This window comes from Pelodiscus sinensis, chromosome 26 (assembly GCF_052426305.1).
Source record: "Pelodiscus sinensis isolate ZL-2025 chromosome 26, ASM5242630v1, whole genome shotgun sequence".
In the NCBI taxonomy this organism is placed as follows: Eukaryota; Metazoa; Chordata; order Testudines; family Trionychidae; genus Pelodiscus; species Pelodiscus sinensis.
In genome coordinates, this window is record NC_143077.1 from 3,812,598 (window position 1) to 3,838,996 (window position 26,399).

The following is a 26,399-nucleotide window of genomic DNA, read 5'->3' on the forward strand; positions in this document are numbered from 1 at the left end:
TTCCTTCAGCACTTTTCTTTGTGCTGCTGGAGCTGGACACACGGCCAGGGCTCGCAGGAGAAATCAGGTGCCACCCTAGAAAATGCGGAAGAGCCCACGGAACCAGGCGAAGGGGAAGCAAACAAACAGAAAGCCACCTCCGAAGTCCTTGATGTAAAGCCGTGTTCTGGGCCAAGCCGCCCCTGCCCTGCAAAAGCACCGTGTGGCGTCCGAACAGCTGATGCTACGCCAGGGCCACGGTGCAGGCCTGGATCTCTGGACCGCGGGTCAGGGCCAGAAAGGCAGATTGCCCCTCCCGCCGTACCTGGAAGTAAGCAGCGTTCTCCTTCACGTGCTGCTCGACACACAAGCAGAGCTGTTTGATCCACTGCCACTGGGACTGGACGGCAGCACTGTATGCCTGGGACAGAGACAATCAAGTAACTGGGTGGTTCCACAGTTCCAGGCGGGGACACAGTCAGCTCCCTGGGAGCCGGTGCACACGGGGAGCCAGCCTCCCACCTGTCCCCTTGCGCTGCTGCCTCCGATACAGAGGCAACAGCGGTGGGATTGTGGTCAATTTTTTTTCAATCCACGTGCAGAATAAAGTTTGCTCTGTGCGCAGAGACATGTACAGATGTGCACCACCTGTAGACACACGCGCTCTGCTAATCTGCTGGGTAGCGTCTGAATCTCTCCTGGGTGGCTGCCCAAGTGCTCATCATACAGGGAACCTTAGGGTGGGAGAGAGGGAGGCTGCTCCCCAGGAGCCGGCTGTTAATCCAGCTCCCCATGCGTTCTGGGAGCCTGCGTGTAACCGTGAAGGTTAACCGAGGCGCCTGGTACCCGGTGACGCTCCCACATCCCTAGCTCACAGACGGGCGGACGGTAACGAGAGGCATCGGGAAACCATTAACGCCCAGGCGGCCCCTCCCACGGGCTGTCTGCCCCGCCGCGCCGCGGAACTGGTGGGCGCCGCTCGCCCGTCAGTCAGACCCTGCCCTTTGCTCCAGCAGCCTCGTCCGCAAGCGTCACCCCACGTGAGCTGACGGCCAGCGGCTCTTATCTTGCCACAGGACCTTGGGCCCGGGCCCTGCGCACACAACCCTTTATCCTCCTTCCCTTGCCAAGGGCACGGTGCAGAAACGGCCCCACGCCTCCCCCTCCTAGCACCATCGCCCCTGCTCAGCCCGGCGGCGCGGGACGGCTTGGCGGGGGTTGGGTGCGTCTCCCGGGATAGCCCCTCAAGGGGCTAACGAGGGCCCCCGCCCCAGGGCTGGGTGGGAAAGGCCTCAGCCTGCGGGCCCTGCCTGCGATGGGTTACCTCTACGGTCTGCTTGGCCGGGTGATTCTCCAAGGACAGCAGCTCGGCTGTATCCTGCAGAGACCGGAACGCGTCCTGCTTCTCTTCCAGTTCCATCGTCAGCTCCTGAGCAGGCGCAGGCAACAGGCTCCGGTCAAAGCCAGGCGGGGTCGGGAACGGCGCCCAGCCCTCCCCCAGGTCCCAGCATGTTGGCAGGGCCGCCCTTAGGTGTCTGCAGAGTACACGGCTGCCCAGGGCGCCGGGGGCCGCAGTTGGGGGGGCCACGGGTAGCTGCGTGGGCCCAGGGCGCTGGGGGGCCGCAGTTGGGGGGGCCGTGGGCAGCTGCGTGGGCCCAGGGCGCCAGGGGGCCACAGTTGGGGGGGCTGTGGGCAGCTGCGTGGGCCCAGGGCGCCAGGGGGCCGCAGTTGGGGGGGCCGCAGGCAGCTGCGTGGGCCCAGGGCGCCGGGGGGCCGCAGTTGGGGGGGCTGTGGGCAGCTGCGTGGGCCCAGGGCGCCAGGGGGCCGCAGTTGGGGGGGGCCGCGGGCAGCTGCGTGGGCCCAGGGCGCCGGGGGGCCGCAGTTGGGGGGGCTGTGGGCAGCTGCGTGGGCCCAGGGCGCCAGGGGGCCGCAGTTGGGGGGGGCTGCGGGCAGCTGCGTGGGCCCAGGGCGCCGGGGAGCCGCAGTTGGGGGGGGGGGGGCCGCGGGTAGCTGCGTGGGCCCAGGGCGCCAGGGGGCCGCAGTTGGAGGGGCCGTGGGCAGCTGCGTGGGCCCAGGGCGCCGGGGGGCCGCAGGCAGCTGCGTGGGCCCAGGGCGCCGGGGGGCCGCAGTTGGGGGGGCCGTGGGTAGCTGCGTGGGCCCAGGGCGCCGGGGGGCCGCAGTTGGGGGGGGGCCGCGGGTAGCTGCGTGGGCCCAGGGCGCCAGGGGGCTGCAGTTGGGGGGGCCGCGGGCAGCTGTGTGGGCCCAGGGCGCCGGGGGGCCGCAGTTGGGGGGGCCGCGGGCAGCTGTGTGGGCCCAGGGCGCTGCTGCGGGACGGGACGGCGAGGGGTAGTCCCAGCCCCTGCCTCCGAGCTGCGCCCGGTCGCTCCTCCATTCCACGCGCTGGGGCCAGGAGCAGGGTGGGGGGCCGAGGCTCGGGGCAGGTGGCGGAGCCCCATGCAGCAGCCAGGACCCCAGGAGGCAGCTAGGCCCCCATGTTGAATGTGGGGGGTCCCATGCTGAGGCCTCCTTCCCTGCTCCAACCCCCAGAGTCCTGAGGGCGGCTCCCACCCCGTGGACCAGCCACTCCTCCGTTTTCCCCGCCCCACGTAGGGCGCTAGAAGCCGGGGGGGGGGGCGGGGGGGCACTTCTTTTCTCACGCCCCCGTTGAAGAAAATCGTTGATGCCGCGACCCAACATAGTTTGACTGGAGCGTGGGCTCCGGGGAGGGGCTGAGGATGGAGCTTTGGGGTGTGGGGGGGGAGGCTCCGGCTTTGGGGGGCCAGGGTGGGGGCAGGAGGGGCTTCCCTCGAGCAGCGCCCAGGTAGCAGTGCAGGGGGGGGGCTCAGGCAGCTTCCTGCCTCTCCTGGCCCCGCAGCCCAGGCTGTGCCCAGAAGCAGGTTCCCAGCCCATGGGAGTGCGGGGCTAGTGCTCTGGGCAGGGGCCGTGTGCGCCCACCGCTACCTAGGCGCCGGTCTTGTTGCCGGCCGCTTCTGGGGTGCAGCGCAGTCCGGGGTGCAGGACGGGCAGGAGCTGCCTTAGCCCCCCGCTGCTCACCTGATCCCCTGCAGCAACGAGCCCCAGCGCCCCACCCCCAGTCCCGGTTTGTGACCCGTGGTCTGAAAACGCCTGCAATGAACCCTACGGCCAGCCCTGCCTGCTGGGTGTGAACGGCAGCATCTCACTGCCACGGCCTGCGAGGGGAACGCCTGCTCAGCTTCCCCGGGGATTTGTGCCTTGGCACGTGCGTGATTTGGAAAGGATCCAGACAGAACGGCGTGCGGGGAACCAGCACTCAGCGCCGAGGTGCCAGGAAGGCCGGGAATTCTCAGCCCCAGCTCCAGCCTGCCCCCCGTTACACCCCCTGCAAGCTCAGGGAATGGGCGACCCGCCTAGGGGATTCTGCTTTTCTCCCTGCTCCCACCGCGTTTCGCCAGCAGGATCCAGAGAGCGACCGGCGCTCCGAATCCTGGGGAGCCCGAAACCGGCGAGCTGGACGGCCCCTTGGAGGCGTCACGGCCTTTTGGAAGCCATCCCGGCCTACACAGGGGGGCTTGTGACCAGGCAGCCCTGGTCCGATGGGCGCCCCGCGCCTGCCCACGACTCACGGAGAAGTAATTCCTTTTGGCTGCCATGTTGGGGTTGTTGTCGCTCCAGTCGTAGGCCAGCTCCTCTTCCTCCTTCTCGTTCAGCCAGATGATCTCCGCCGTGGCCCGCGACACGAAGCTGTAGAGGCTCTGGAGGTGCCGCAATCGGGAGCTCGATGTTTCCTGTGGACGGCAAAAGGACCCGCCCCCCTCGTGAGCCGTGAAAGGAGGCTTCCCAGACTGCTCTCTCTCTCTCTCTCTCTCTCTCTCTCTCTCTCGGGAGGCGGCAGGCGCGGCGCGGGAAGAGGGACGGAAAGGGTGTCAGCCCCACCCCGTAGGGCACAGCAGGAGCGGTGACGAGTTGCTGCCAACGGGGAAACGTTTCTCACGCCATCCGAGCCAAGCAAGGCCAGTGAGCGCAGGGTAGGAAGTTCAGAAAGCCACGGCCGCCGGCGCAAACGTGCCAACCTCGCCAAAAGGACCCAAGGGGCCCAAAACGGGGTTCCTCTGAGCTCTGAGCAACACGCCGCGTCTGCTCTTCTCTCGACTGCCGGTCCAGCGGAGTACGGACCCTCTACAGGTTGGACCTTCTGGTCCGGCACCCGCAGGACCCCTGCCACCGGCTCCCCACCAGCACGCTAGCCTCGGTGCTCCCAGCTCCGGTACTGCCTCCGTCGGACGCCCTGCCTCCGGCTCCCAACCAGCCCGCTAGCCTCAGTGCTCCCAGCTCCGGTACTGCCTCCCTCAGACGCCCTGCCTCCGGCTCCCCACCAGCCCGCTAGCCTCGGTGCTCCCAGCTCCGGTACTGCCTCCGTCGGATGCCCTGCCTCCGGCTCCCCACCAGCCCGCTAGCCTCGGTGCTCCCAGCTCCGGTACTGCCTCCGTCAGACGCCCTGCCTCCAGCTCCCCACCAGCCCCCGGTGCTCCCAGCTCCGGTACTGCCGCCGTCAGACGCCCTGCCACCGGCTCCCCACCAGCCCGCTAGCCTCGGTGCTCCCAGCTCCGGTACTGCCTCCGTCGGACGCCCTGCCTCCGGCTCCCCACCAGCCCCCGGTGCTCCCAGCTCCGGTACTGCCTCCGTCAGACGCCCTGCCTCCGGCTCCCCACCAGCCCCCGGTGCTCCCAGCTCCGGTACTGCCTCCGTCGGACGCCCTGCCTCCGGCTCCCCACCAGCCCCCGGTGCTCCCAGCTCCGGTACTGCCTCCGTCGGACGCCCTGCCTCCGGCTCCCCACCAGCCCCCGGTGCTCCCATCTCCGGTACTGCCTCCGTCGGACGCCCTGCCTCCGGCTCCCCACCAGCCCCCGGTGCTCCCAGCTCCGGTACTGCCTCCGTCGGACGCCCTGCCTCCGGCTCCCCACCAGCCCCCGGTGCTCCCAGCTCCGGTACTGCCTCCGTCGGACGCCCTGCCTCCGGCTCCCCACCAGCCCGCTAGCCTCGGTGCTCCCAGCTCCGGTACTGCCTCCGTCGGACGCCCTGCCTCCGGCTCCCCACCAGCCCCCGGTGCTCCCAGCTCCGGTACTGCCTCCGTCGGACGCCCTGCCTCCGGCTCCCCACCAGCCCGCTAGCCTCGGTGCTCCCAGCTCCGGTACTGCCGCCGTCGGACGCCCTGCCTCCGGCTCCCCACCAGCCCCCGGTGCTCCCAGCTCCGGTACTGCCTCCGTCAGACGCCCTGCCTCCGGATCCCCACCAGCCCGCTAGCCCCCAGTGCTCCCAGCTCCGGTACTGCCTCCGTCAGACGCCCTGCCTCCGGCTCCCCACCAGCCCGCTAGCCCCCGGTGCTCCCAGCTCCGGTACTGCCTCCGTCGGACGCCCTGCCTCCGGCTCCCCCCACCTGCCGAGCTGCTGGTTCTGCTGCCTCTGACTCTTGCCTCGCTGCGCCTCGGATCCAGCCCTGGCCCCCCACTGTCCCCAGGCTGCCGTGGGTTCTGGCCCCGGTCCCTCTGCTGCTGGCTCTCCTGCCATAGGCTCCCCAGACTCTCTGGTCCAGGAGCACCCAGACCCGAGGGTGCCAGTTTTGGGAGGTGCACCCTGTATCCTGTGCCAGGGGAATAGGGTGCGGGGTGCAGAGGCGGGACTCGTGGGCAGCAGAGCATGCTGGGAAATGCCCGCTCACCATCAGCTTGCAGTACTGGGTCTCCAGCTTGGCCAGCGTCTCCGTGTAGCTGGTGCGGAAATTCGGAGACATTTTGCCCTACGAAGGGAAAGGGTCACGTTGCCGGGTGTCTGGCTGCCACTCCAGAGCCACCCCCACCCCACCCCCCTCCAGCCGCCACTTCCCGGAGCTTTCCAGGAGCAGCAAGAACCAGAAACCTCCACTCGTCTCCCCGCCCAAAGTCTCCCCCTTACTCCCCTCTTCCCCCAAACCACCACTCCTGCCCCTCTTCCTGCCCCCAGCCTGGCCCCCTTCGCCCTTCCGCCCAAACTCCTACCCCTGCCCCTCTTCCTGCCCCCAGCCTGGCCCCCTTCGCCCTTCCCCCCAAACTCCTACCCCTGCCCCTCTTCCTGCCCCCAGCCTGGCCCCCTTCGCCCTTCCCCCCAAACTCCTACCCCTGCCCCTCTTCCTGCCGCCAGCCTGGCCCCTTCCACCAAACTCTCACCCCTCCCCCGCATCCTCCTGCCCCCAACCTGGCCCCCTCCACCAAACTCTCACCCCTCCTCCACATCCTCCTGCCCTCAGCCTGGCCCCCTCCACTCTTCCCCCCAAACTCTCACCCCTGCCCCTTTCCCTGCCCCCAGCCTGGCTCCCCTCCCCCCAAACTCTGCCCCCTCCCCCGCATCCTCCTGCCCCCAGCCTGGCCCCCCTTCCACCAAACTCTCACCCCTGCCCCTCTTCCTGGTCCCACTTCACCCATTCCCAACCCCCCACTCCTGCCTCACCCCTCCCTTCTTCTTGTCCCCGCCCCTCCCCCCTCCTCCCAGCACCTCCTGCCCACCGCCGGCAGGTGGGAGGGGGAGCGCTGATCTGTGGGGCGGCCGGGGGGTGCTCGGGATCCCCAATTTCTCTGTCCGGGGGTGCTCCCGCCCCTGAGAGCCCACAGAGACTGCGCCGATGCCACCGAGCCACGGAGACTCCAGTGCCCCAGCTGCGCGACCAGCGCCGGGTGCCCTCACCTCGTATGTCCTGGCCTCCTTCACGCTGGCTCCCAGGCCCTCGACGCTGGCGTGGACCTGCCGCTGCGTCTCCAGCTGAGAGTCCACACTCGGCAAGTCGCTGCCCCACTCCGCCCGCTCCAGCTTCATCTGCAACAGAGGCCGCGAGGCCCCGTCAGCCTCCCCTGCCGCTGGATGCGCCTCCGGGAAGTGACCGTCCCCGGGCTTGGGCCCACGTCCGAGCTCGCGGGGAGTTCGGGGGCAGCCGGCTTGAGCCCTGGGCTCGTGGCCAACAGGAGTCGTCGTCAGGCTGCACTAGCCTGGGCCCTGCTTTGGAGACAACCTTCCACTGTGCCCTGCGAAGTGCCGGGGAAACCAACCCCCATTCAGGGCAGGAGGGACGTCTCCGCAGAACGAGCACCTGGAACCAGGTGCGATGGCAGCACGCCGGGGACGCGAGAGGTTAGCCGGTTAGCATCACCCTAAACGGGGAGGGCTTGCCGGTTCCGGCTCCCTGCCAGGGGGCTGCTCCAGCCCCGCAGGTCCCACCGCGGGCAGGGGCTGCTCCGATTCTTTCTGATTTTTTTTCAGTGCTAACACGTCAGCCTGTAGAGAAGGGGTGGGGACCCTCAGGCCCGAATGCAGCCACTGGCTTGTCTGGAGCCGGCCCCCGAAGCTCAAGGCTCCCCTCCCAGTACTGGGGAGCCCGGGGGGCTGGAGCGCACAGAATCTACCAGCCTGGCCCCCCCTCTTCTCTGCTGTGTGAGGAGAATGCGGGGACGGGTCTTTCTCCTCCTCAGTCGGGGCCCACGTCTGTGAGGATTTTCTGTGGGTCAGCGGCTCCCGACCCAAAAACCTGCCCCTCCCCCTGCCATAGAGCGGCCCAAAGGCCAGGCCAGGCACCCACCTGCATCTCTTCCACCCACGACAGCAGCTCGTACACGAAGCGGAGGTTGCCTTCGTCTTCGGAGGAGGAGATGGCCAGCAGCTCGGCCCGGGTCATGGGCTTCCGGAACCAGGCGGCCGAGGACGTGTGGGTGCCCTTGCTCAAGGGCTCGGCCTTCCCACGGGGCAGGGGCAGGGTGGACGGCTGCACCAGCTCCAGGGTGGAGAAGTGCCCCTTCCGGTAGAGGTTGGTGCATTCCAGGCGCAGCGTGACCAGCTCGTCCTGCAGCCGGACGATCCTGGAGCCGAGCGGGGGAGGGAAGAGCCTCGTGGCACATCTGGGCGCCGGCAGACGGCTGGAACGGCGCCCGCCCCCCACCACCACCCTGGGTCTGTCCTCTCCCACGGCCCGCGGGAAGGGAGCCCACCGCCCAGGGAGCAAGAGCGGGGCTAAGCCCCCCCGGCAGGACCTGCCACCCTCTCCTGCAACGGCGCGGCCCCGCACCTGAACACCAGCTCCTCCAGCTGGTAGTAATTCTCGTCCCGCAGGATCTGCACGTCCACCTGCAGCTGGCGGATGAGCCCCTCGCACTCCTGCAGGTACGCGGCCACGTCCGATTCGTGCCGCACTGCCTGGCCGGACTCCAGGTGAGCCGCGTCCTGCAGCGAGAGGCCAGCGTGACCGGGGGAGGCGGCGTCCCCGCTGGACGGGGCGAGACAAGGGGCTGCGTTCTGCTTCAGCCCCCAAAGGACCCAGAGAGCGCGGCCAGAAGGGCCGGTGAGGGGCTTACAGTGCAGCAAGGGAGGTTGGGTTGGACATTCCCGTCGGGGGGCGACACACTGGAATAAGTTGCCCAGGGAGGTGATGGAATCCCCATCCCTGGAGATACGTCAGAGCAGGCTGGACAGACGCCGGTCAGGGATGGTCTGGACCAGTGGGTCCCAAACGGAGCTCTGAGGAACCCGGGGGAAGTGAAAGGAAGGGGTCCGCGAGACCCCACTCCCTCCCCCTTAGAGACAGAGGAGACTTTCTCTGCTTCCCCTCAACAACTTTTCCTGCACTTTTTTTTTTGCTCGACAAATTCCCCTTCCCCCCCCCACAAGCTGTCGGCTCCTCAAAATTCTGCCAAGTTTAAAAGGGTTCTGTGGCCAAATAAAATTGGGAAACGCTCATGTAGTGGGGCTTGGTCCTGCCGTGGGGGCAGGGGACTGGACTCAATGACCTCTCGAGGGCCCTTCCAGTGCGAATGTCCTAGGATCATCTAGTCACCTAGACGTGCACCTGGTGGAGCACAAGCCGAAGAACCTGGCCCACTAGCCTGTGCATCAAGCCCATCGCTCCTGCCGGAGCCAGGGCAGCGTCTCTGGGGAAAGCCTCCAGTCTCTGCAGAAAGACTCCCGCTCACATTGCAGCCCTGACTATGGGAAGCTACTTGGGCGCCTTCTCTTGGATACAAAACTCTCCCGACGCGGCAGGCGGGTTTCCCAGACTGAGCCCCTCTCCCAGGCCTTGGCGGAAGCCTCTGCAACTTTGCAACGCCCGTCTGGAAGCGCAGCCAGGCGACCGGGCTCCGGGGCTAGCTGGGATGTGAAATCCCCTTGAGTTCGCTAGCCAGTGCTGTCTGGCCCGGTTAACCGGTGAAGCGGGGAAGTGACGCGGGAGGGAAGGAGGGAGGCCAGGAGGCCAGATGGGGCGGGAACGCCGACACTCACGGCCTGCAGCGTGTTCCTGGCGAGGGTGAGTTTTTCTTCACAGCTCAGAGCACCGTTCTGGATTTTGTTGGCGATCTGGAGCAGCAATTCCAGCCTGTGAGCAGAGAAACCATCAGGCATCGTTCCGGGATTCCCCCGGCCGCCGCCGGGCCCAGCCACCCTGCCCGCCGCCGGGCCCGGCCACCCTGCCCGCCGCCGGGCCCGGCCGCCCTGCCCGCCTACCCACCTCTCCACGGCCGGCCGCAGCGACTTCTCCCGCTCCAGCATCTCCACGATCAGCTTGCCCCACTCCTCCTCCACGTCGTTGGGGTGGTAGCCTTGGGGCAGCTTGAGGCGGCCGAATTCAATCCACACCTGGAGAGGCAGCAAGAGACCGGCCTCTCACACCCTGCGCTCGGCACCGCGCCCCCGCTTCCTTGGCAACAGCTCCGCCTGCCCCTACCCTCAGACCCCCTCTCTGAGCCCGCAGGAAGGGGCAAGCGACCCACGGCCGCAAGGTGCCAACTGCGCAGGCCCTGGGGCTGGGCCCCCACAGGGAAAAATCTGAGCAGGCTCGTCCCTAGAAACGTTGGTGCCGTCTGCAATCTCCCATGGGGGGAGGTGGCTCCTCCGTGGGGGTGGCGCTCGGGGCTGGGCGGGAGGAGCAGGGCAGGGAGGCAGAAGGGGGCAGCGAGCCCACGTCCCCACACCCACCGGCAGTGGGAAGCAAAGCGACGCAGCTGGAACCAGAACACTCCGCTTCCTGCCGCCGCCAGTGAGTGTGGGGGTGGGGACGACCCTGGTGCTGGCGCCAGGCCCCCGGGGGCCATGTCGTTTGGGGGTGGAAGGAGGGCAAGGCAGGAGTGGGGCAGCCAGGGGATGGGGTTGGCTGTGGAGCTGGTGCTGCCCCTTTTGCAGCTGCCTGGAGCACCATGGAATTTGGGGCCCCAGATTTTGCGGTGTCCTTTGCCTAGCGGTAGGGCCGGCCCGGTTGGGGGTGCTGAGAACCCCCCCATTAGCTCCCCAGGCCGCCTCCTCCCTCCAGTGCCTCCTGCCCACCACAGTCAGGGGGTAGGGCCTGTTTGGGAGGCTCGGGGTGTGGGGGGAGCAGCGAGAATGCAGCGTGTTTGGAGAAGGGGACGGGACTGGGCAGGAAGAGGTGGGCGATGGCGGAGCATAAGAACATAGGAATGGCCGTACTGGGTCAGACCAAAGGTCCATCTAGCCCAGTGTCCTGTCTGCCGACAGTGGCCAACACCAGGTGCCCCAGAGAGGGTGGACTGAAGACAATGATCAAGCGATTTGTCTCCTGCCATCCCTCTCCAGCCTCTGACAAACAGAAGCCAAGGACACCATTTTATCCCCTGGCTAATAGCCTTTTATGGACCTAACCTCCATGAAATTATCTAGCCTCTCTTTAAACTCTGTTATAGTCCTAGCCTTCACCGCCTCCTCTGGCGAGGAGTTCCACAGGTTGATTACACGCTGTGTGAAGAAGAACTTTCTTTTATTAGTTTTAAACCTGCTACTCATTCATTTCATTTGGTGTCCTCTAGTTCTTCTATTTAGGGAACTAATAAATAACTTTTCTTTATCCGCCCTCTCCACACCACTCATGATTTTATATCTCTCTATCATATTCCCCCTCAGTCTCCTCTTTTCTAAACTGAAAATCCCAGTTGCTTTAACCTCTCCTCATATGGGACCTGTTCCAAACCCCTAATCATTTTAGTTGCCCTTTTCTGAACCCTTTCCAAGGCCAAAATATCTTTTTTGAGGTGAGGAGAGCACATCTGTACACAGTATTCAATGCAAAGCAGCGTGGCAGGTGGGTGGGGCACTGGGAGCAGGTGCGGGAGCAGGGGCTGGGGGTGGGGCAGGGGGCGGGGCAGGAGCAGGGTCTGAAGCCACTCCCCCAACACTTTTGAAAGCCGAGGCCCGTGTGCTCGGCGACTGCGGCGGACAGAGCAGCAGCAGCAAACCCAACACCTGCTGGTTCCGCAACGCTGCTTCTGCCAATTCGCCCTCGGGGCTGGTTTTGCGTCTCGGATTCGGAACAAATCCCAGCGGAACGGAGAGCCAGGCTTGCCACCAAGCGCCCCAGCCCGCAGCTCCTCTGGCTCTTACCTCCAGCAGTTTGTACAGCTCCTCGATCCTCCCTTTCTCCTGCTCTTTGGCTGGGATCTCCGTCTCTTTGAAGTGGATGTACTGATTGTACAGCGCCTGCAAGGGGAGACAGCACCATGGGCACCCGGCCTCTGGCCCCGCCGCCCGCGCCGGGCACCAGACACGCCCGCGGGCCCTTTACCTTCAGCTCGACGGGGTTCTGGGGGAAGGAGGCATCTGCCATCAGGAGCGTGTGCTGCTTGATCCAGGGGACCAGGGAGTCCACGCAGCTCTGGTACTCGAGCCACCTCGAATCCACCTCCTGGGGAGAACGGAGCCATTTGAAACGCTAAGACCAGAAGCAGCTCAGAAGGGCGACGGCTTCGCCCCCCCCATACCCACCCCCTCCGGTGAGGCCGTTTCACAGGCCCAGAGGGGAAAGCAGGACAAGCAGCTGTCTCCAGAGAGGGACCGGGCTGAGAATTCAGTGCCAAGGAGAACAAGGGGACGTGGACGGTGCACGGGAGAGCGAAGGGCAGCCCAACCTCTGTAAGGGACGTGGGCGGTGGCTGAAGGTAGGGCTGGGGGAGACAAGCCCCAGCCCCGCCCTTTTTGTCCAGGCCCCGCCCCCAGCCCCACCCCTTTTGTCCGAGCCCTGCTCCACAGGAGGTGGGGCAGTGTGCAGCCCTAGCCTGCCTGGCTCCAGGGCACGGGGCAGGCAGGCACTGAGGGCAGCAACATGCCACCTCCAGTCCACCTCTAGCAGGCGGTCTGGGGGCAGAGTGTGGGCAGGGCCAGGCTGGCGGTTTGGCTTTCTTATGGCCCCTGGTAAGAAAGCTGTACATTGCCTCAATGCTGGCCCCGGGGAGGCAAGTAGACATGAGCACCAACCATTGTTTCCCATAAGCTGAGCGCCAGGACATCCTAGGAGAGAGTCCAATGCCGCCCTGCTGACTAACAGAGCACCCACCGCCGGCAGCCTGTGTTTCTATTGGTGGTGCACGTCTCGGTGCACCTAACAAAATTTATTCTGCACATGGATGGAAAAGAGGGAACGCTGGTGCCAACCCACAGTTCTCTCTCCTGATTGCTGTCCCCATGCTGGGTGACCCCTCAATGCTACTACCCAGCCCAAAGCACTGGCTGGGGGTTGTTTGGTTTGGGAGATCTCATCCGCGGTAGCTGGAGAGAAGGCAGAGAACGACCTCACGCCTCCCCCAGTCGCACCGCCAGGGGGTTACAGACCAGCCTTCCCCAGCATCCCGGGCCAGAAGGTGGGAAAAGCCGCCGCTCTTACTATCGCGCTGATCCCTTCTCCTCCCTCGGGGACCTTGGGAAAGGCATCGTAGATGGAAGACACGTAAGTGATCACCGACTTCTCATCTGGAGAGGGGACGTCCACATCTGGGGGCAAAGGAACACAAGTCAGCAGCGTAAGAGCGGGAGAGGCAATTGCCCGCCCAGCGGGACTCACCACCCTCCGCTCTCACCTTCCGCATCCAGCAGCCGGGTGACTCCCAGCTGCTCTGCCACCTCAAAGGCCTGCTCCAGGTTCTCCCGGTTACTCTGTATCTGCACCCGCTCCATGTCCACCAGATCCGGCCTGTAAGACACACAGAGACAGACACCTTCACACAGTGTGTCCCCAGCCACACCCGGCTAATAGGTAGGTCCGTGGAGCCCGAGGGAGAGGGTCCCCCCATGGATCCCCCAGGTGTCGGGCTGAGCCCTGTTCATGCAACTGCAGTTTTGCAATAGGACCCAAAGGGCACATGAGAATTAGGACCAGAAGATCTTCATGTTCAAGGCACGTAAGGCAGAGAGTTTCCTGGGTAGGTCCCTGAACCTGCTCCACTCAGCTCGGTGCTGGGGGTAACAACCTGTTACCTCCTCACCCCACAATGTTACCCCCTTTTCCATCTTCCATGTAGGGCAGGGGGAGTAGAAGCAGGATCCTGCTTAACTGGGATTTTACATCCCTAGAGCCCACCCTCAGGAAGACCTTGGGTTCCAAGGTGCAGGCCATTCAATGCGGAGAGAGAACAAGGAGCCGTAACACCCCCCGTGGCCAGGGCAGACAGCTCAGCTGGCCCCTCTGCCTACCTGTATCGGTGAATGAGCGCATTAAACATCTTCCCGTCGCTCCAGCACGACGAGAAGTTGGTGCATTTCACTCCCACGTAACCCGCGGTCACCTTCTGCGTCCATAGCAGCAGCTTCTCCTTGGCGGACATGTCCCCGGACTCTCCACTGATGTAGATATCGGAGATCTGGAAAGAGACGGGTCTCGCCGGTTACGTGGTACTTTGGAAGCAGGGAGAAGTGGTGCAGATTTCGATTTCTACACATCCACATGGTAAGTGGGGCACCCGGGCTGGCTAGCTAAGTGAACGGCCGTACCGGGAAACCAGTGTCATATGAAAAGTCCAAGCCAGGGGCCGTGTCTCAAGACAGATGGATCAGGTGCGTGGGCGCGCTCTAAGTTTACTGTCACAATTGCTAAGGTCCGTGCAGACTGAACACAGGGGGAGGAGGGGCTGGACACATCAGAATAACAGCACCCAACTGCGGAAAGCTTTTCAGAGCAAAGGAAGTCTGATTAAAGGGATATCGTAACCTGGGAGCCTTGGAAGTGACTAATATTGTATCCCAGGGGGCATAAATGGGGAGACCTCAAGTAGGAATAGAGAGCTTATTTGGGTGGCTGCTGCAGAAATCCCCCGTCCAGTTCTAATGACCACAATTCAAGGAGGATGTTGACCAACTGGAGGAGTCCTGCAGCGCCTTAGGGTGTGTCTAGACTACATGGCTCTGAGCAAGGCTTTCGGGAGACTACTATAGCAAGCGCATGACCAATTTATGGCTGACTGTGAGCCAGGGACTGTATTCGCCCCATGGGAGAAGGGGGGAGAATTAAACCCAGCAGGAGGTATTTAAGGCAAATCGCTACGGTTGTAAAGTCTCCAGTGAAGGACCACTTTCTAGGGAAACTCATCTTCTGGCTCACAGGGGAGTCTCCAGAAACCAGAAGGAAAGAACCGTGGGCAATGTTCCTTCTAATCTTTTTCCATCCATGTTGCAGACTAAATTTTGTGATGCGCACCAAGGCATGTGTGGATGTGCACTACCAGTAGCAACACATGCCACCGGCTGTGGGCAGCACTGGAATCTCTCCTGAGAGGCCGCACAAGCCCACAGCTTACAGGGAACACTGGCTGTGGGAGGAAACAGCCCACATTTACACTGACTTCATGGCTTTTGCCCTGGTTCCCAATATCAACTTTGAACCCCAGGCAAAAACCTCATAGGGGTGTTTGTAGGACTGACACCGACCAGAGGCCTTGGCTGGAGTTGGGGCTGATCTCTGGTAAGCTCTCTCACAGGAGGGCAGGTTCTTTTACTGTTTTTATGTGAACGTCTCTGTAATGCATCATACAATACTCATTACTGATGGGGACTCATTTAGCTACAACCACTCAAGAGAGAGATTGTGGCGTCATTGCAGATAGTTCTCTGAAAACATCCACTCCGTGTGCAGCAGCAGTTAATAAAGCAAACAGGATGTTAAGAATCATTAAAAATGGATAGAGAATAAGACAGAGAATATCTTATTGCCTCTGTATAAAACCATGGTACGCCCACAGCTTGAATATTGCATACAGGTGTGATCACCTCATCTCAAAAAAGATATATTGGCATGGGAAAAAGTTCAGAAAAGGGCAAAAAAATGATGAGGGGTTTGGAACAGGTCCCATATGAAGAGTGATTAAAAAGACTGGGACTTTTCAGCTTGGAAAAGAGGAGACTAAGGGGGGATAGGATAGAGGTCTATAAAATCATGACGGGTGTGGAAAAAGTGAATAAGGAAAAGTTATTTACTTGCTCCCATAACATAAGAATTAGGGGTCACCAAATGAAATGAATAGGCAGCAGGTTTAAAACAAACCAAAGGAAGTTTTTCTTCACTTAGTGCACAGTCAACCTGTGGAACTCCTCGCCAGAGGATGCAGAGAAGACCAGGACTTTAACAGGGTTCAAAAAAGAGCTAAATAAATTCATGGAGGTTAAGTCCATCAATGACTATTAGCCAGGGTGGGTAGGGATGGTGTCTCTAGCCTCTGTTTGGAAATGGGTGACAGGGAAGGGATCACGAGGGGATTGCCTGTTGTGTTCCCTCCCTCTGGGGCATCTGGTGTTGGCCGCTGTCAGCAGACAGGACACTGGGCTGGATGGACTGTTGGTCTGACCCAGTCTGGCCGTTCTGATGTTCTTATGGGTCTTTTTAGGGACACCAGAGTAGGTGGGTCTCTACCCAGGAGAGGGGATGGCTAGGAGCCAAACACCTTCGAGGGACCACAAAAGGGGAAACACAACTACGGTTATCGGAAACAGTGAGGACTGTGCTACTTACAGGTAAACCTTAAACAACAGTAACCGTACATCTGAGGGCGTCTCACTCTTCTCTCAGGGTGCGTCTACACTTGCTCCCTATCTCGAACTAGGGATGCAAATGTAGGCGACCAAAATTGCTAATGAAGCGGGGATTTAAATATCCCGTGCTTCATTAGCATAATCTCGCCCGCGCACTATTCTGATCGCCAGCTGATTCGAACCAGGAAATGCGCTCCGGGCCGCGTTCGTTCAAATCAAACCCCTTGGTTCGAATTAATGTTAAAATGAGGCGTAACGTTAGTTCGAACCAAGGGGTTTGATTGGAAGGAACGCCACCCGGAGCGCACGTCCTGCTTCGAAACAGCTGAGCTCCGAAACAGCACGCGGGCGAGATTATGCTAATGAAGCGCGGGATATTTAAATCCCCGCTGGATTAGCAATTTCGGTCGCCTACATTTGCATCCCTAGCTCGAGATAGGGAGCAAGTGCCTACGTACCCTCAGAAACGTGATTCAGGGAAGAAGAAAGCTCCCCTGAAGGAGAGAAACTGGCTGTGAATTCCCTCTCCCTCGGGCGTACAGCTGGCCCAGGAACGGTGGAGGATGTTTGAGCCGTATTTTACAACGATGCCATTCAGAGCCGGCCTTCGATGACCGGACGGCGACTGCACCCGCCAGAGAAAGCGATCCCTGAATGCAGCCCGGCGGGAGAGAACACAGAGCTCCCCCCGGCTCACATCCGGCCAGCCGAGCAGCTTGGACAGCGCCCGCTGGCTCCCGGCTCTGAAGGCAATTTTCTCGGGGGGGGGGGGGGGGGGAGGAGAGGGGGGGGGAGATCTGGAAACACAGGGAGGGAAGGTGCCTGTGGCATGTTCAATGAGACGCTTTGCTCCTGTCCCCGGAGCCCTGCTCAGCTCTGCCGGCCAACGGGGGCCAGGATCAAACCCTTTTCTGCCGCCGCACGAGGGTCTGCCCGTTCCCCTCTCTCCCACGCTCCGAGCTGGAACGTCCAGCTGCCTCTTTCAAGGTCCCTGGCTGAGAGCCATGGCCAGCTCCTCGCTCGCTGCCGGCCTTCAGGAAGGCTGCTGGAGGGGATCAGCCCCAGCGAAGATTCCCCTTGCAGGGAAGAGACAGGGAGCGGCAAGGGCTAGGAGCAACGGAGCCTCCCTCCCCTCCCCGGCGCTGGGAAGACAGGCAGGCGTGGCAGCAGTTACATCATTGGTATGCCACTGCTCACCTCCCTCTCCGGAGCCTGACACCCACCGCGCAGCGAGCACTGCGCTGTGCCAGCCCTACCCACCCCGCCGGCTTTGGCTTTCCCTCCTCCGGACCCAGAGTAGGGACGGCCACACAGCACCAGGCTGCCACGTCGACGTGCTTCCGTGACCCACGGCCACGGCGCCACGCCCCTCGGGTACCACTTGAGCAAGCCCCACCATGGCTCAGCCCCGGGCACTCGGTTTTTGCCTGCCCACTCCCCAGGCTGGACGAAGGGACGGGGAGGCGGCGAGAGCCGCGGGATCCCCACATGTCCCCTCCATGAGATGGACACGCCGCTGACCCATCACGCCAGAGCTGACACCAATTAGCCGAGGGCCCTACATAAAAACTGGCCCCAACCTTTTCATCACCCTGACCTCTGACCCCTGCCATTGTACTAGCCTCCAGAGAGGCCCTGTGCCCAGCCAGCTGCGGCAGATTCACATTGTTTTAAGACCTTTCAAATGGCAGCAAAGGGGTTACTTAAGGGCCGGCCTTCCTTCCCCCACAAGCATTGCCGGCGCCCTAGAGAGGGAGGGCGGCACCTCCTCCTCCCTGGCAAACCGGCTCCTGGGATAAAGGAACCCGGGAGAGACGCTGAAGCGCAGCAGCGTACACGCCCCAGCTCACAAAGTCCCTCTGGTGCTTTTTTAAGGGCTGACCGCTCTTATCAGGCCAGCGGGGGAGTGTGAGCACAGAGCCGCCTTCCCGGCACATCAAGGGAACGGCCTTGGCCCAACGAGCCCAACTATTCAGCCCCAAGGTCCTTTCCCTCCCAGGCCAGGCCCCAACTGCACTGGGAATCTGCAGCGAGGTCCTGGTGCCTCCGGAGGCAGGGGAAGCCCTTCCACGCCCCAGGCGGCAGAGAACAGTTGTCTCCTGCCAAACAACTCCCAAAACTAATGCAGCATCCTCCGGCCACCCACAGCCCCACCGGCCTTCGGCCACTCACAGCCCCCGGCCACTCACAGCCCCACCAGCCTCCGGCCACCCACCGGCCTCCGGCCACCCACCGGCCTCCGGCCACTCACAGCCCCACCAGCCTCCGGCCACCCACCGGCCTCCGGCCACTCACAGCCCCCGGCCACCCACTGCCCCACCGGCCTTCGGCCACCCACCGGCCTCCGGCCACTCACAGCCCCACCGGCCTCCCACAGCCCCACCGGCCACAAACCCAAACTACAGGGGGACAATTTCCCGGTTGCCAAAGCAGAACACACAGCGACCAGCCTCTTCCAGCAGCCCCCGCGGTATCACCCGGGCCTCAAGCCAAAAACCAAGCAGCTATTCAGTTCGCCCTTCCCAGGCCAAAATGCGTCCCAGGATCCAACGCTCGCCAAGGCCCGCCGAGGCACAGCACTCCCTCCGCTAACTCCGTGTGCCTTCCCCTGGACCATCAGCAGCGTTGCTGCGCCAGGACCGGATGCTGTCGCCCAAGAGGGATCCGGGAGGAGCGGAGTTCACTGGAGGTTGCTTTTCCCTTTGCAAACACGCTGGTTTGACAGGACACCTGTAACACCGGCTGCCTCCCGCTCGCCGCTGACTTACGATGCGGCCGTTAGTCTCCCTGGGAACTGCTCACTGCCTTGCCACGCTGCAGGTCTGAGGCCGAACCCGGGGGCGTCTCCTGCCCTTTCACCCCCGTCCCCTCTGCTTGCTAGGCTCTGCCACGCTCGGAGCCCTTCCCAGCCCGCAGAGCGACAGCCAGCAAAAGTACTCGGTAAGTCACCAGCAAGGCCAGTTTCCAACCCCCGTGACAGACAGACAGAGACAGACAGACAGACAGACAGACAGACAGACACGCTGGTAAATGCTCGCAAGCGCTGCGCAAAGCAAGGACCTCACTCCTGCGTCCTCGCCCCGTCCGGCTGCAACGTGTCGGTTGGGGGGATCCCACGCTGCTCTTCCCCCCGTTTCGGATTAGTGCCCACATTTTACAGGGCTCCGGGAAAGGCGGGCCGGAGAGGGGGGAGCAGGCGCGGCCCCCACGTGCCGGACCGGATGGAACGTGCCGGGAGCAGCCCCTTGGCCAGGGTGAACACGCCAGCTAGAGCCGGCGCTTCTTGAGTGACGCCGCGGGCCGTTACCCCTCCGCCACAGGCAGCTGCACGTCGGGGGCTGCGCCCGCTCCCTGCCTGCGCACCGGGCAGAGGCAGCGAAGCCCAGACAGGGCCGGTCTGTGAGCAAACAGCCTGCGTGCTCCCCGCTCGCCTTCTCTAAGGCTGCTGACAGACCTCCACGCACATGACACCGGGGGGGGGGGGGGGGGGGGGGGGGGGGGAGCATGCAGCTCCTCCGGGTGCAGACGGCTGCTTCTTTGGGAGCATCCTGACTCCGACTGAACCTGCCGCGGCCCCGGATGTGGCTGCAACTCTCAGCGCCAGACCCGGGGCTCCGCGGACAGGAGGCAATGGGGAAGCGAGTTCTCTCGGGGTGCCGGAGGGTGGGTGTGGATCCCGGATATTCAAGACAGCAGCGTCCCCCCACCCCGCCTCTGAGGGATGGCTCGGCAAATGCCCATGAGCACTGACCTTTCCTGCGCAAGGCTCCCCAGCCTGCTGCACCCCGCCCCTCGGAACCAAGCTGGCCGGCTCTGCAGGGAGCGAGCAGCCACCTTCCACGATGGACCCCGAGATGCGACCGGCTGCGGCGTCCCCGTCGCTCCCATATCCCGAGGAGCGCTGGGCCGTGCTGGGGGTCGGCCCGCTGAAGGAAGAGTCGCTCTGAGAGGCAGGCAGCTTGGGCCCAGGCCGAGTCCTGGGGCCCTCTCCCGCCCGGAGGGCAGGTTTCTCGCGTGACAGTGACGGCCTCTGGGGCTTCTCAAAGCCGTGGGTTTCCCCCTGGTCCACCATGGGCGACGGCGTGGACAGCTCGGAGACGGTGCCGGGCTCCACGCACCACGATCCGGTCCCCGTGGCACTCGAAAGACTTTCATTCCCTTCCGCTGTATCCCAGGCCTCTGGGGACCTGCCAGCGTCCACCAGGGCTGCAGACTCCTCCGGCCCTCGCCTGCCCGGTGGCGCCTCTCTAGCGCCCACATTCCACCTGGCCACAAGCCCGCCCCCGTCCCGTCTCTCGCCGTCTTTGCCCGCCGTCTCCTTCTGCAGAGGCAACAGCACCGCCCGGCGCCTGCCCGCCCCGGTGCTTCGAAACTCCACCCGCCGGCTCACCGCCTTCTGGCAGTTCTGCTCCGCGGGGTTGTCCAGCAGGCGGGCGATGACGGTGGTACCTTCCTCCGGGGAATCCCGGCTGCCCCCAGAACCCGAGGGCCAGGGCTCCAGCACCAGGTGAGCCTTCTGGATTTCCCCTTGGAATCGCTCCTTCACCTGCACCAGGAGGCCGGGAGGCGGGGCCTCTGCACCGGAGCTGGCATGAGGCTCCGTGGGCTGCGAAGTGTCTTGCTGCAGGGTCTTGGCCGGTTCCTCTCCTCCCTCCTGCTGAGGAGAGACTCTGAACTTCTCCAGCGCCTCGTCATCTCCAGTAATCTCCATGCCAGGCAAGGGATTTGCCTGGGGCTCCGCTCTCTTCTTCCCCCACCGCTTCCGCTTAAAGCGAACCCTTTTGGGGGGGGACAGAGGAGCCCTCCCTGGCCCGGCAGCTGGTTCTTTCGGCTCCTTAACACACCCCAAAGAATTCCCCATCTCCTCCGAGCCGAACACGCCAGCGATAACGCAGCTCGGCTGGAGCCAGGCTCCTGGAGAAATCCCGACTTCCCCTTCATCGGCTTAGCGGCACGACTGCAAACCCGCAGCACTGCGGGCAATCCCCCATATTCTCTCTCTCGCCCGCGCACCCAGCCACACACGGAGTCCCTCGCAGCCGCTGCCGCTCCAGACAGCCATCTTACAGCCCCGGCGCTGCGACGAGACACTCTCAAAGCATCTCACTGCAGTTCAGAAATCACTTGACCTAAAAGCAGACAGAGACCGGATTGGCTGCCGCTGTCTCTCTCCGAATATGAGGTAATTGGAGCACTGCCCTCGGTAACGCAAGCAGAAAGCCAGAGCCAGACAGAGACCGGGAGACGGAGGGGGAGGGAAAGGCGGGTGGGAAGTCAGAAAAGGGGAGGCTGAGCAAAGGTAGCATAAAGAAAAGGGCGGGGAGGAGACGGAAGGCGGGGAGGAGACGAGAGGCTCTGCGTGCAGACAAACGGCAAAGCCCCCGGCCGGCGCCGGCCCTCACAGAAACCGATTCCGGCAGGCCCCGGGCAGGGAGCTGCGGAGGGGCTGCTCCTGCCTGACGTCTCTATCCCTGACTGCCGTCAACCAGGCCGGCAGAGCCCCACGCTGGCTAAGGGCCGGCGGCGGTCCCGCCCAGCCCAGTGCAGGAGCATGCAGGGGGGGCTGGAGCAGTTTGTGCCGGGGGGAGAGGTGCCGAGAGCCCCTCAACCACGTTCATAAACTGTCACGGAAACCACGTTCAGCCAGCACCCCCGGGCCCAGCACCCCTGGGGGCACACGGCCGGGGCGGCGCCTCCCCCAAGGGGAACTGTCCTTATCGCTGCTGGGGCCAGGCGGCGAGTCCGGAGCAGCCCGGAGTCCTGCGCCTTAGCGATTTCGTTTGGCCAGACGCTTCCGTGGGCCGAACCGCGAGCCGAAGGGGGCTCCGGCCCACGAACGCCGCTGCCCAAATCGACGTGTTCGTCTTTACGGTGCCCCAGACTGCCCCTTGTTGCCCTCCGCCCCCCCGGAAACAGGCTCTCTGGCGCCTTTAGCGAAGCGTCGTCTCCAGGGGCTGTGAGGCAGGGTCAGGGGCACGCGCCCCAGCGTGACTGCCGGGCGGGGGGTATGGACAGGCAGCCGGTTACCTAGTCAGCATCACCCTTACTGGGTCCCAGTGAGTGGCCACCAGCCACCAGCCCCAAGTGCAGGGGGGCCAGGAGTGGGGTCCCGCTTAATCAGTGAACTGGTTAAACTGAAGGTTTAACTCAGGGGTGGGGAACCTAAGGCCTGGAGGCCGGATCCGACCCTTGAGGCTCAGGGCTCCCCAAATTCTGGTGCGTGAGGGGAACAAGGGGAGCGTCTCTCTCACTTGCATGTGGCCCCCCCCACTGATTTTTCTGTGGGTCAGTGCCCTCCCCCCAGCCCGCCCCAGGTTAACTGATTAACCGGGATTTTACATCCCTATTGCTGGCGCCATGTGCACTTAGCACCCCCCTCGCCCCCTCTTCCTGCACCCCAAGACAAACTCCAGCCCTTTGCCCTGCACTGCTACGGCGAGGTCACCCCAGCACCCTTCCACCCTCGGCGAGCCCCGCACAGCTCAGCTTCTGCCCCCCTCCCATGGGCACTTTGGGACTAAACCCAGCACCCCCCCACCCCGAGAGCGGGGGTTTGGCCAGCCCCCTGCCGTCCCCTCCCCTGCTGAGAGCGGGGGTTTGGCTGGGCCGGGCCAGGGAGCTCTGACCGCTCCACCCTTCCTTACAGCGAGGCGCACCCCACGCGCCTGCTGGCCAAAGAGCCCCCAGGGCACAGCAGCACACGGCTCCGCGGCCAGCTGCAGCCCGCCAAAGCCCGGCACCCCAGCCCCCAGGGCTGCCCCCACCGTGCCCCTGAAAGGAGGGTTCACTGGCTCCCTGCCAAGCCTCCCCACCGCCAACACGGGCCCTGTGCAGCGGAGACAACGGGCAAAACCTGAGCTGCCAGCCCCCACCTCCTGCGCTGGGCTGGCCCCAGCCCTGCCGCCCACGGGGAGACAGGGCCTGAGTGCAGAGCCCATCCCAGCAGCTCCCAGCGCGGGACCCTCCCCGGGTCCCCACCCGGCGCACGGGACGTTGACCGAGGGGTTCGCTGCGGCGCTCCATCCCCAGAGGGAATCTCCAGATTCCAGGCCCACAGGGAGCACATAGAGCCGGCCGAACCCCGGGGCTTTCGGGGTCGGGAGGGTCCCACACCCTGACGGTGGAGTGAGGGAGCCTGGAAGGGCTACGGGCAGCACCCACGCCCATCGGCCTGGCTCCGACCTGCAGCCCGCTCCCTTGGAAACCAGGCCCCTCCATCAGGCAGGGCAGCAGCACCACCTAGCGGCCCCGAGAGGCCGGAGCAAGCCTGCAAAGCAGGACCCGAGCGGGAGGTTTTTCTGGGGGGGCTTTTTATTCTCGCACCCAGTTGGCCCCTTGCTTTGGGGGGTCCAGGAAGCAGGGGGAGGCGGTGGCCCCCTCCAGACAAGGGCAGCTCGTTCGCTTTCTACCTCGGGCACGAATTCGCTCCTGTTTCTCGATGCCAGCATGAACGCCGGGCCCTCACGCCGGAGGCAGAAATAACAGTGGCCCCACCGACCCCGTCTCCCATGCCAGCAAGTGCTACCAGGCTGCTCCGGGCCTGCGCGACGCTGAGGGCTCGCAAGCCCCGCCGCGTTCGCAGCGGGAGAGTCTCGCCGACAGAGCGAGGCCCGAGCGTATGGACACGCTCCTGCAGCCAACGCAGGCCGTGCAAATCTGCCTCCATAAAGGTGGGGGAACACCCCCGAGTGCGGGTTCAAGTGCCACGGGTGAAGCAACATGAGCCGGAGGGGAAGAGGTTCAAACCGTCAGCTGTGGCCAGGGACCCCGGTGGCGTCTAGCTGGGGAGGCGTGCGAACCCCTCACACGTCGCAAAGACCAGTCCCGCCGGCGGCCCTTCTCCGTCTTCCCAGCGAACGGGGGGGGGGGGGGGGGGGGGGGGGGGGGGGGGGCGTGCTGAGCAGAATAGGGATGTTCGATATCGATTAATCGAATAGTCAAGTCACCTCAGGAATTCTTACGGGTGACTCGACTATTCGATAGTCCCCAGGGAGGGTCGGCATCCAGGGACCTCCGGCCTCACTCTTGGGGAGCCCCCGGCCACCCCACACTGCTGCCTCTGTATCAGAGGCAGCAGCGTGGGCTGCCAAGCGGGAGCTGGCCTGTGAGGGGAGGGGGTTTAAAAACCAGCTCCCCGTGCTGCTGCCTCTGATACGGAGCCAGGGGGGCTGAGCTCCTGGACCCGGAGTAAGCCAGGACTGAGCCAGGCTCCTCATGCACTTTAAATGCAGAGTCTCGGCGGGGGTAGGTCCTGGACCCCGGGCGAGCCAGGCCTGAGCCAGGCTGCTGGCCAGCCTGCTAAAAATTGCACTGGCGGAGGGAGGGGAAAATGTGCGGAGTCCACAGCATTAGCCTATACGCTTTTGCTTGTCGGTTAATCAACTCACTGCTACGCCCTAGACCAGAAAGCTGGCAACAGAAACGTGTGCGGCTGCTCCAGCTCCACCAGCCAGGATGGCTGCACCCGGAACATGGGAGCAGGATTTTTCACTAGTAACTAGCGACTCCTTGCTGGGTAAGAGCCGAGGCCGACGCCTTCCAAGGGGCTTAGAGAGGTCGGACCCCCCAGCATAAGAAACCATCAACGGGCCTGGGGTGCAGGAAGCACCGAGCACCTGCTCTCTGACAATCCAGCCCCCTTGAAGACGTCTCCGCTGAAGCCCCCCAAATCACTCCTCCCCTTCCAGAGCGCTAGCTAGGAGTCGCGCGGCCGCGTTCGCTGAGCGGAGCAGTTCCCAGGAATTTGTTCACATGGGCACGGAGCGGGCAGGGGTCTGACGTCGCCCCTGCAGCCAGGCACGAGGGGTCTCCCGAGAGGGGCACAAGCAGACACATGCACTGAAAGAGGCAGGCACTGGCACGGACAAGGAAGGTGGGTAACGTACAAAGTGGCATTAATAGACAGCCTTTGGCTTCCACCCATGGCGGCAGCAGGGACCCAACCGGCACCACCACGCTGGGCCTGGAGCTCTGCCCAGGCTTAGCACCCAACCAAACAAGACGCCAGCCACAAGAGGACCAACATCCCCATCTACACCCGCAGGCAGAAATGCAGAAAGTAGCCACGTCCGCGACCCCAAGGGGCCTCTTCATCTCCCTTGTAACCGTTTCTGACAATGCCTTGAGCACGCGCCCACTTCAAATCTCCCTCCTTGTCATCCAATGAGCTCACGTCATCCTTCAATCAAAACCGACGGGGTGTGGCCTTGGAACGGAACGGGTGGGGGGGGGGAGACTCCATTTAAAGCAGCAAACTCTTGTGGGTTGACGGACCCCTTGCAGAGGCGAGGCACCTGCGAGATCGGATCTGTCTGGGGGCGCTGGACGATGCAAAACACACTGGGGGGGAGGGGCCTGGGACTGGGACCGTGTCGGGGTCACGGCAGGTGACAACCACTGGAGTTTGCTGCAGCTAGACACAGCCCCTCCAGACACGCCCCGCACACTGCTGGTGAGGGGCCGGGCCGGGCACTAAAGCAGCAAAGCACTGCCAGCACCCAAGGGTGCAGGGCAGGTAGGGACCCAACTGGACTGCACCCCGGAACGTCGCCATCACCCGCTCCCCCGCCCAGGCCCGGCCAAAGAGTTTGCAGGGCCTGAGGCAGCGTGGCTGAGTCGCACGGCCCCCAGTCGGGGCGGCAAGTGAGCGGCCGGGTGGGCGGGAACTGGGCGGCGCGGGGCCCAAGGCAACCGCCTCGCTCGCCTTGCCCAAAGGCCGGGCCTGCCCCCGCGCCCATCTCCAAAGTGACTCTCCTCTCCCTGCTCAGTGCCCCGAGCGCTCCGCTGTCCAGCTCAGCTGAGCAAACAGCCACGGCCAGTCGCGGGGCCAGCCCGCACAGGGGCCGCCATTAATGGCTTAATTACGGAAACCATCACAGAGGGGCGTTGGTACGCTCGGCCGGCCGGCTCTCCGGGACACGGCTCTATCGGTGACTCCTGCAGCCCACGGCGCTGCCTTTCAACACAGGCACGTGCCCCAGGCAGACGCCAGAGCCCCGGGAACCCAATACGCCCTCCACCCCAGCCCTCTGCACCCTGCCCCGCCCCTACCTGGAAGTGGAGAATAATGGTCCATATGAGGCCCAGGGTGAGCTTGGGGTTGCCGTCTGTAATGTCGTCATTGCGAATGTTCACCAGCTTGACCTGCAGGGAAGCACCAGGGGCTGTCACTACGTCCCATCGGATGCTGCACCAGACTTCTCTCTAAGCTCCCCCCCCCCTCCGCACCCGTCAGATGCTCCCAGCAGGTGCAAGCTCCTGGCCGGAGTACGGCCCGGCCCGGGGCCCCCAGGCTCCAGCTGTCTCTTCCCAGCCCTGCCACCGAGCCGCTGCGTGACGAGCAGCAAACGCCATCGGTGCCTCTTATGCAAAAGGAGGCTGTAAGGAGCCGTGCGTCCGCTCCCTAGCACCCTCCGCCAGGGGCCGCCAGGTGCTTCCCCTGCATCGGCTGGTCCCGGCTGTAGGAAGCGCCCCCGCCCCAGGCCCTCGTGCAGAATTTAAAAGCTACCGAGCCCAGCACGGTCGACCCCACCTGCACCGGCTCAGGAATGAAGCCTCAGCTCCCCACCCCCGCGAGAGCCAGAGGGGAAGTGCCTTGTTCATGGGCACACGGGAAGCTTGTGGCACAGCCA

At 63.9% G+C, this 26,399-nt stretch overlaps 1 protein-coding gene across 25 annotated transcripts in view; it reads right to left on the bottom strand.

The window, feature by feature from the left end:
- Positions 1-26,399, bottom strand: part of MACF1 (microtubule actin crosslinking factor 1) — a 299,184-nt gene that overhangs the window by 168,558 nt on the left and 104,227 nt on the right. For 14 of the 25 annotated variants that reach the window (XM_075908729.2, XM_075908727.2, XM_075908730.2 and 11 more), the window contains 15 exons: positions 25,819-25,911; positions 13,441-13,607; positions 12,828-12,940; positions 12,635-12,741; positions 11,540-11,659; positions 11,359-11,454; positions 9,479-9,606; positions 9,253-9,346; positions 8,045-8,199; positions 7,562-7,838; positions 6,676-6,804; positions 5,678-5,755; positions 3,585-3,746; positions 1,304-1,408; positions 305-400 (listed from right to left, as the gene is read on the bottom strand). In XM_075908729.2, coding sequence (XP_075764844.2) covers positions 305-400; positions 1,304-1,408; positions 3,585-3,746; positions 5,678-5,755; positions 6,676-6,804; positions 7,562-7,838; positions 8,045-8,199; positions 9,253-9,346; positions 9,479-9,606; positions 11,359-11,454; positions 11,540-11,659; positions 12,635-12,741; positions 12,828-12,940; positions 13,441-13,607; positions 25,819-25,911 — 1,920 coding nt within the window. Of the gene's footprint in view, positions 1-304; positions 401-1,303; positions 1,409-3,584; positions 3,747-5,677; positions 5,756-6,675; positions 6,805-7,561; positions 7,839-8,044; positions 8,200-9,252; positions 9,347-9,478; positions 9,607-11,358; positions 11,455-11,539; positions 11,660-12,634; positions 12,742-12,827; positions 12,941-13,440; positions 13,608-19,519; positions 20,909-25,818; positions 25,912-26,399 lie in introns of those variants that run through there. The other 11 variants (XM_075908705.2, XM_075908707.2, XM_075908703.2 and 8 more) reach the window with 6 other exon arrangements.